This window comes from Bufo bufo, chromosome 8, assembly GCF_905171765.1.
Source record: "Bufo bufo chromosome 8, aBufBuf1.1, whole genome shotgun sequence".
Lineage (NCBI taxonomy): Eukaryota > Metazoa > Chordata > Amphibia > Anura > Bufonidae > Bufo > Bufo bufo.
The window spans coordinates 137788858-137798894 of NC_053396.1; the positions used below are offsets into that span (position 1 = coordinate 137788858).

The window sequence follows — 10037 nt, forward strand, 5'->3', positions numbered from 1 at the left end:
CATGCAGCCCTTGATACCATTCTGTGCGGCCCCCAACCATGTCTTGTGGCTGCTCACATGTATTTTTCATATATTTCTCCCATTAGATGGGGACCCTAGAACTGTCACTAGACATTAATGGTATATACTGTGTGTTCAATATTTCATAAGTACAGTAGTTCAGTTGTTACATAGGTCTAGATCAGGAGTTTTCTGGTTGGGGGCTACATTGCCAGACTGAACCTATCACAAAAATAGAACTATCCTATTGTCATCCTAAATTCTGCATCTACTATTATAATAGCAGATAACATCTTTCCCTCACAGCAGCACTGCACTAACAATGGGTTGCCTATCTATACAGGTTTCTCTCTGATGACTGCTACAGAAGGACAATATTTTTTTATTTGCATAGTACTGCCAAAATGAAAAACGGATGAAAATTCTTAAAGGGCATCTGTCGGCAGATTTGTACCTATGATACTAGCTGACCTGTTACATGTGGACTGGGCAGCTGAAGACATCTGTGTTTGTCCCATGTTCATGTTTTTATATATGCAAAATGAGCCTCTAGGAGAAATGCAGGCGTTGCCATTACACCTAGAGGCTCTGATCTCTCTGCAACTGCAGCTTTCTATGAATATTGCCTTAAAATACCCCTTGTAGAGCAAATCAGTCGGCTCTTCTGCCATGTCCGGTTTACAAATGCTGTAAGCTATTTAGGAGCATCTTTTCCTAACACTCTGAGTTGGGCTTCTGCTATACTTACCAAAAACAAAAGAATGAAATAATCAGCTCGGTATTACTACTCTTCAGCGGGTGTGTCCCTGACATCACACTAATGGCACCGAATACACATTGCCAGCATGTTCAGGGACACTCCTACTGATAAGGAAAAGGGACACACACTTAAAGGAAATGTGTCACCAAAAAGTGTATCTGCCTGTTAAAACTAGATAGTAACACACATCCCTTCTTTTCTAATGTTTTTATTTTCTGATTGTAGATTTTTTTTATTCTATTTTATGAACATTATTATTGGGGGGGCTGCCATCTTGCCCGAGCTGTTCTTAACAGCATTTACACAGCATTAGGCTACATGCACACGCAAACCGCGGATCCGCAAAAAACGGAAGCCGCCCATGTGCCTTCCGCAATTTGCGGAACGGAACGGGCAGCCATTGATATAACTGCCTATTCTTGTCCGTTTTGCGGACAAGAATAGGACATGTTTTTTTTTTTTTTTGGGGGGGGGGGGCGGAATGGAGCAACGGATGCGGACAGTACACGGAGTGCTGTCCCTATCTTTTGTGGGCCCATTGAAGTGAATTGCTCCGCATCCGACCGGCCAAAATGGTGGCTCGGATGCGGACCCAAACAACGGCCGTGTGCATGAATTTACGGCAGCCCCATGGTCCATAGACACAATGGTCAGGAGGGGACCTCACTGACTTCTATGGGAGAGTTTTCTAGGCATGCTCTGTGATCTGTGCAGAAGTCACTCTACAAGGAAAGAATAGATAAACTCTGACAATCACCTACTGTGAATGGTGAATCCTGTCTTATCTATACATATAGGTGATATCATTACAGGCAGGATTAGAATGACAGATAAGAAGGTAACTGCAATGGGAAGACAATGTAATAGGGCAGCACGAAATGCCAGCAGAATGCTTGGATGTATAGGGAGAGGTATAAGCAGTAGAAAGAGTGAAGTGCTTATGCCGCTGTACAGAACACTGGTGAGACTTCACTTGGAGTATTGTGCGCAGTACTGGAGGCCATATCTCCAGAAGGATATAGATACTCTAGAGAGAGTTCAGAGAAGAGCTACTAAACTAGTACATGGATTGCAGGATAAAACTTACCAGGAAAGGTTAAAGGACCTTAACATGTATAGCTTGGAAGAAAGACGAGACAGAGGGGATATGATAGAAACTTTTAAATACATAAAGGGAATCAACTCGGTAAAGGAGGAGAGCATATTTAAAAGAAGAAAAACTGCTACAAGAGGACACAGTTTTAAATTAGAGGGGCAAAGGTTTAAAAGTAATATCAGGAAGTATTACTTTACTGAGAGAGTAGTGGATGCATGGAATAGCCTTCCTGCAGAAGTGGTAGCTGCAAATATAGTGAAGGAGTTTAAGCATGCATGGGATAGGCATATGGCTATCCTTCATATAAGATAGGGCCAGGGGCTATCCATAGTACTCAGTATATTGGGCAGACTAGATGGGCCGAATGGTTCTTATCTGCCGACACATTCTATGTTTCTATGCAATAAAGTGATCTGTACAGACCAAGATGTGGTGCCAATTATTAGCCGCAGTGGCCAGTGCAAACACTGCAGGATTTTGTGTTTTAGTTTAAATATAAAGTGATATGGAAAATTAAAAATATCAAAAATTATTTAAAATTATGTTAAACATAAAAAAGTGGTTTAGACACTTTAAAGGGGTTTTCCAGGACATATACTGATGACCTATCCTCTGGACATATCATCAGTATCTGATCGGTTGGGGTCCGACATCCGGGACCTCTGCTGATCTGATGTTTGAGAAGGCAGCAAAGCTTGCAGTGACGACACATTGCGCCTGTGCGAGATTACGGCGCTTCTCTTCAATTTCACAGAGGCAAGTGCAGTGAATAAATTAGCTAGGAAGCGGCTCTGGGTGGGGGGGGGGGGATATATATCTGTGGAGGACACTGAAGGGGGGGGATCTGTGGAGGACACTGAAGGGGGGGATCTGTGGAGGACACTGAAGGGGGGGGGATCTGTGGAGGACACTGAAGGGGGGGGATCTGTGGAGGACACTGAAGGGGGGGGATCTGTGGAGGACACTGAAGGGGGGGGATCTGTGGAGGACACTGAAGGAGGGGGATCTGTGGAGGACACTGAAGGAGGGGGATCTGTGGAGGACACTGAAGGAGGGGGATCTGTGGAGGACACATTTTGCTATGGGGCCCAGTCATTTCTAGCTACGCCCGATTGTTAAGATTAGGCGGGCACTGGAGCGATAGAGCGCCCTGCTGTAGGAGAAGCCGGCGGGAGATGAAAGGAGGAGGGGCCAGCTCCTGGTGGTGTCAGGCAAGCATGGCGGTGGAGGATCTGACTGAAGCCTAAAGACCAGACATCAAGGTAGACCTGCAGAAGAAGGTGACAGCGCAGTATGTGATGTATACATGTGTGTAATGTATGTAGTGCAGGGTGTGATCATCACATACTGCAATACATACATTACACACATGTATACATCACATGCCCCCTCAGTAATAATGCCAAGATATTTGCCCTCTTCACAGACTTAATGCTCACACATGCCCCTTCACAGTAATTATGCCCAGATATGTGCCCCCTTACAGTAACAATGCCAAGATATGTGCCCTCTTCACAGATGTAATGCTCACACATGCCCCCTCACAGTAGTTATGCCCAGATATGTGCCCTCCTCACAGTAGTTATGCCCAGATATGGGCCCTCTTCACAGTAGTAATGCTCACACGTGCCCCCTCACAGCGTCTGCATTTCTTTCTGGCAAAGCTACCTGGTTCAGGCCCGCGAAATTTATACCAAGTCTAGTGCGGCCCTCAGATGAAAAATGGTTGGGCACCACTGGCCTAGGAGCAGCTCAGCCCCATAGGAGTGAATAAGGGTCGAGCTGCAATACCAAGCACAGCCACCATAATTTCTGGCACTGTGCCTGGTGAGCACTGAGAAGACCGTGCCTTCTCAAACAGCTGATCGGCATCTAGGGCATCCCCACTGATCCAGAGGTTAGGTCATTACTTACATAAGTCTTGGAAAAACCTTTTAGGAAATTACCCTCCTGTATGCTGGCCTGCCTGAAGACTCCTGGTGACAACCAGGTAGGCAAGGGGCTGGGCACAAACCATATTTTAATGTTTTTTGTCCAGAGTAGTATGGGGGCCCTGGTATAAAAGCATATGACTGACCCGCTGTTCTTGTCCTCATCTTCAGTCTGTTTACTTGGCTGTAGCAGTGACAAAGTTGCATATACAAAAAGACTGAGGCAACTAAACTCTGGCCTCATCTGTCCCATGCCATATATCACCAGGTCAGTGGTCAGCTGCAGCAATTGTGCCGGGGTAGATATGTCACTGCTGCAGAGATGCAAACATGCCAGCGAGGTGGCCCTGACAGTAGGGGAAATTAATCAGTGAGTGCATGTGCATTTATTACCCCTCCAACACTTTGGGCACATGCTCTAAAGCTCAGAAAAGCCATTTACTAACATACTAAACCTTATGGCACATGTAGAGTTAAAAGCATTTTCCAGGGATGAACAATTGAGAGCCTATCCTCAGGATAGTTCATCTATAGATGATTGTGTGTGTGTGTGTGTGGTTGGGGGGGTGTAACACCATGGATCAGCTGTTTGAAGAGTCCACAGCCCCACATCTCTTCCTACACCAGGGGACATTCATCAGTCCCATGGCCTTAGGCACAGCTCAGTCCCATTCAAGTGAACAGGCCTGGGCTGCAATACCAAGCACAGCCACTATACGGCGCTGTGGGGAGGCCAAACATTCACTATAGCACCAGGGTCTGTGTAGGAATATCAGATATCTATGACCTATCTGAAGAATAGGTTACCAATACTCTGACCTGTAAAAATCAGGTTCACATCATCGTTTTGTATTCTGTCCTTCGGATCAGTCAGAAAATAAAATTATATAGGGATCCTGTATTTTCAGAATCTGTTATATCAGAAATGGCTAAAATTGATGCAAAATGTGTGTAACGGACTACAAGACCAATTTTATAAAAAAAAATTCTGCTCTGCTGACGATCAGATGGCAAACTGGTGATATGCAGTAGGCCCCAACATAGCAGCTTCCATTTTCTAAGGTAACCCAAGCATTAAAAGGTCCATTGACACAGACAAAAAATCAATAATCAGGGAATGGGCATTTCTATAAACACTCATACTCTATAATAGGCCCGTGTAAAGCTGCCAGCACTGAAAGATGCAGGGCTAGCCCATATGGTGGAAACTCACCGTTTCTGTGCGGCAGATTGTGCTGTCTGAATAGTGTTCTGCTGCCCAGGAACAATGCTTTTCTATGGGGTCAATAAAATCACTTGTCCCCACAGCAGAGGTGATTGCTACATGTAAACGCTGCTCTCATCTCAGCTGATGATCTGGCAATTACCAGGAACGCCTGACACATCGGTCTGTGTAACAGGACCTCAAAGGGATTGTTCAAGGATGGGAGGAGGGGGAAGGATTTGCAAACACCCCACTTGGCTGGACCTGAAAAGGGAATCCTTCTGGGGCTGGCTCCCCACACTGCTCCATGTTTTCATCTGGTTTGGTCACAGCGAACAGCTCCCCTTACATAATGGCAAATGGTTACACGAAGCAAGGGGATCCAGTCACACAATGCACGTGAATGTCAAACCAGATGCTTTCAGTGAGGGAGCATTGCAGGCCAGGAGAAGGTAAGTAGGCTTCCTTTTACAGGCCTGATCAAGTGGGAGGGGTCATGGACAGTCCCTTTAAGGCTTTGACAGATGTGACACTCCGCAGGTCCCCTTTATCTAGCCACAAAACATGCCGAGTCTAAGACCAGTTGAAAGGAATTTTGTCATTACATTTTAATACTTTTTTTAAACTAGGAAATATTAGAACATTTGTATGTTTAAACAATTACAACTTTTACATTGGTCCATTTATACCATTGCATGTGACCATACAGTCAGGAACAATTGACATATGCAGGGAGGCGTAAGGCACAATAACCTACTCAAAACTTATTGTCAGATGGCAAGGATGTAAAGTTTCACTTCAGTTTAATGTGTCGGCAGAACTTAAGACACCGTCTTCACCCCATAGGAAATCTCCTGATCGTCCCCCTACCTCGTGTCACTGCACTTAGAATTTGTCCGAATGCCATGTCATGAAGGGCACACACGTCTGAAACCAGAACAACTGTGGAGAACAGCCTTAAAAATGTAATACTGTTTTATTTGCTTCAAAAACATTTCAGCATTCTAAACATAAAAAAAACAGAACAATGCAATGTGTAAGCGCAGCATGTCTTCCGAACCCTCGCCGCTCACTGGAGTCTGTAAAGATGTGCCTACAACTCGTTTAAAAACCCTATCGCACTTTAACTAAAAATAGAAAAATAAATGAAATAAACCCATACGCTTCTCATGCCGGCTTAACTCCTCTCAACAACTAAGCGGCATAATGCTATTTCACTATATACAAAAAAGAAAAGAAATAGTGGGGAAAAAAAATAAAAAGCTCAACCGATGCCCAATGTAGTGTAGATCTTGGTGTGCATGCTCTGAGCTCACATGGCAATCCCTAAAGAGGGAGGTGATCATTCAGGGGTGTTCTTAAACCCCGAGGTACCAACAGCTCCAAGAAAATATGCACCATAAGAATTTGTCTACTTTACAGATTAGATATGTACAGTTTACAACCCAGGATTTTTTTCCCCTCTGAATCAATATTCATTAACACCTTAAATTAAAAAGAAAAAAAAAAAATATTCATATGAAAAATGCTTGAGACATTTTTAAATGCTTAGATACACCAACAAAGTGCACAGAGTGAGGAGAACACGAGGGCGCCTGTCTGGTTTAAAAAGGTTTGGAAGTATGTACAGCTTTGATATAGTTTCAGAAGGCTCGTTTTACACACACGGCTAACATAATGTAAACCCAGTTACAACGCCAAGAGCATCTTTTTGAAACTATGATGTCAGAACCAAATTTTTTCTTTTTTGTGTTTGCAATTAGACCTAAAAAGGGCAGTCAACCATCTTAAAGATGGCAGCCAGAGGTGGTTCCCCTACTCTATGATATTCACATGAACAGAATGTACAACTTCATTCATCATCGTCTTCGTCGTCCTCCTCCTCTTCGTCTTCTTCATCGTCATCATCGTCGTCATCCTCCTCTTTTTTCCGGGCCATCATCTTAGGAGCACTTTTAGGACCATCCATCTTTCCTTTGGACTTGTAGTCTGCAACATCCTTGAAGAGAGACCAATAGAAGTGTAAATACGTAGCCCCCCCATACCACCAGGTCTGTAGACCACAACATGGCTTCAAGCCTAGACAAACTTTTTTTTTTTATAAACGAAGGGCAGGATTACCTTCTCATACTTTTCCTTCAGTTTTCCCGCCTTGGTGTTATAGGGTTGCTTCTCGCTATCGCTCAGGTTGTTCCACATCTCACCCAGCTTTTTCGCAACATCACCAATGGAGATACCAGGATTTGTGGATTTGATTTTGGGACGGAAATCTGAGCAGAACAAGAAGAATCCAGAACTGGGAAGTCAAAAAGTTTAAGAAACAAAAAGGTTACCATCATATTAAAGTATTCCAGAAAAGTCAAGATGCTTTGATCAATTGCCAAGTCAACTTACGGTGGCCTCTTTGGTGCATTAGGGTCCTTCTTCTTCTTGCCTCCCTTAACTGGTCCAAAATCTTTCATTTCTCTGTCATATCTTACTTTGTCAGCTTTGGCCAAGTCATCAAACTTGGATTTTTCTTTAGCAGACATGATCTGTCAATGGAGGAAAAATTAATTTAAGCAACCAAAAAAAAAAATAAAATTTGGAAATAATTCTCAAAAAACCTCCTCATACCTTCCATCTTTCAGAACATTTCTTTGAAAACTCTGAGAAGTTGACTGGGATTTCAGGATTCTTCTTTTTGTGTTCCTCACGACACGTCTGCACAAAGTAGGCATAAGCGGACATCTTGCCTTTCGGCTTCTTCGGGTCACCTTTAGCCATGCTGATTCTGTAAGAAGAAAATATTTGAAAAAAAAATAAGACATTGCCCCTGTCATCACCACATCAAGGAGAGATATGTCATTTTTTCACTTTTATTGAGGGTGCAGTACCACCTCACACTGTAGGGGGCGCTATTATAGACAACCAAAATATTAGGGGTATGAAATTATATTTAAAAAAAAAAAAAAGTAATGTTATAGCTTAAAAAAAGTAAAAAATATTCTTTCCAGACTAATAAAATTTCTACAAAAATAAAAAGGTTATACAAAAAAAAGGTTTAAAAGTCCCATAGAATTCTGTATAAAATAGAAATGTGATTTATGAAAAATTATTAAAAGTAATAAAAATAAATGAACATGAATCTAGTGTTAATAAAAAGTGAGGAGGCAAGGCTGAGGAGCTGGGGGTCTCCCCCTGTGCCCCGCCATCTTCTCCCTTCCCCACACCCAAGGTCACAATGTGGAGGTAATAAAGCAGGACGCAGACTGAGGTAAGTGGACGAGCACGAGGGGGGCAGCAGTGTGCGGAGGGCCGGTGGAGTCAGACACAGCCCCGGTCTCTGCTGCACTGGGAGGGAAAACCACCACAGGTCACCGACACCAATAATTCATCTTCCATTTTGTGAAATGCTTCTTCATGAAAGAAAGTGCCCCTAAAATGCCGCCCTGGAGAGCCCCCGAGGGGTATGTGGGCGAGGGGCGAGGTGTGGAGGGGGTAGCCCGCCGTTCCCGCCCGCCCTGCCGGTATATAGGCTGGCTATGTGGTATATAGGCAGCCTGGCTGCTCCTCGCTATGGGCTCGCTCTCCATTCACTAAAATGGCTTCTCTCTCTGTGCATAGACACAAGGCAGCCTGCAATACACACTGCACAAAGCGGCACGCCGGCGAACACGGGCGGATATATCGGCGGGACGAGCGCGGATAGAGCCCAACGAGGCACCGATGGAAAGAGCGGACTCTGCTCTATCAGGACCGGGGGTCGTTATCCCGAGGGGCCCCCCCGGGAGATCAATACGAGGCGGTTTCCGCGGCGCCCCCCCTCCCTCCTCACTAAGGCTTAGCGCAATCCCCTGTATAACAAAGAGCCGTGTTCAGCCATTACAGGCGGCAGCGGGAGGGGGGCGGCGGCTAAAAAGTAGAAAAACGGACGGACCGGGGCGAAAACAACGGCGAAACCGACACGACTGGAGAGAGCACCGTCCGGGGAAGGGGGAGGGGCGCTTTACCGGGCGATAGAGGCATTCCCCCGGGAAACAGGGCAGGTTAGAGCGGCGGAGAGCGCGCTTCTCGCCAGTCTACAGCACCACTCGTGTTACTGAAGGGGGCACAGCTGCAGAGAAGGGGGCACGGGCACAACACGGACTGTTTACGGGGGTCCGTGGAGGAGCTGGCATGGCCGTTACAGGGGTGACCTCCCTCCCCCCCTCCTTCCTCAAGACAGGGAAACAACAAGGCAGAGATGACAGGGACAGCCATGTTAATGCAGAGAACAGTGCCATGCAGCCAGCCGTGCCAGCCTGCGCTCGTTAACCCCTCCGACACCGGGCAGAACGCTTCACGGGCACACGTTACAAGACGGGACGTGTGAACAGAGCCCTCCAAGAGCACCGCGCGCAGTGCCACACGGGCAAAGAGACGGACACATTGGCAAAAACCACTCATTCATTGCCGGCATACAGGACACATTACAGGCAAAAAATACAGATACTCAAAAAAAAAAAAAAAAAAAAATACAAAAAAAAAAATTATATTACATATTAAAAATGACGCGGCCTTTACAGAAAGCCAAGGAAGGACATGCGGGGGAAGCAGCCGGCCAGGGGGTGGCGGTGGCCGGGGCTGGCCGGGGCAGGCAGCAGCCGCTGGACGTACCTGTATTGTTCGCTCTAGTGTGATCCTCCGTGTGCACGCCGCTCACTAATGCAGCCTTACAACCTCGCGCTAGCTGACTACGAGAGCGCCCTGATTGGCTGGAGCACACTCCCCCGTTTAAAACAACCTCCCTGCCCGGTCATTGGGCAGGAGCCTTCTGAATACTAACCACGCCCACTCTTCCCATTGGCCGAGGCGGCGTCTACGTCATTCATTCAAAAAGAACACCCGCCTGAGGGAGAAGGGGGGAGGGTTTGAAGGCGCTATAGTATTATAGTAAGTTTGTGTGTTGTCATGGGGGGGGGGGGGGGGGGGGGGGGGCGTCACGCGGCGCGCTCTGTGCGGTATTGTGTGTGTACGGACCGCAAACACGGCCCGGCTTCTATGCGACGTTCGTGTGACGCAGGG

The 10037-nt window shown here is 46.0% G+C and overlaps 1 protein-coding gene across 1 annotated transcript; it reads right to left on the reverse strand.

Moving 5' to 3' along the window:
- Positions 1-5570: 5570 nt before the first annotated feature.
- On the reverse strand, positions 5571-9767 carry HMGB3 (high mobility group box 3). The gene is made up of 5 exons (XM_040442549.1): positions 9630-9767; positions 7608-7764; positions 7386-7525; positions 7113-7287; positions 5571-6990 (listed from the first exon to the last, which is right to left on the reverse strand). The coding sequence occupies exons 2-5, from the start codon at positions 7755-7757 to the stop codon at positions 6844-6846; spliced, it is 612 nt and encodes a 203-aa protein (XP_040298483.1). The 5' UTR covers positions 7758-7764; positions 9630-9767; the 3' UTR covers positions 5571-6843.
- Between the last annotated feature and the right edge of the window lie 270 nt (positions 9768-10037).

Excerpts from the sequence above, each read along its gene's own strand:
- HMGB3 (XM_040442549.1), bottom strand. The coding sequence starts at position 7,757 with ATGGCTAAAGGTGACCCGAAGAAGCCGAAAGGCAAGATGTCCGCTTAT. Across the intron at positions 7,288-7,385 it reads AATGCACCAAAGAGGCCACC|TTCTGGATTCTTCTTGTTCT; the intron begins GTAAGTTGACTT and ends TTGACTTCCCAG. Across the intron at positions 6,991-7,112 it reads TGAAGGAAAAGTATGAGAAG|GATGTTGCAGACTACAAGTC; the intron begins GTAATCCTGCCC and ends TCTCTCTTCAAG.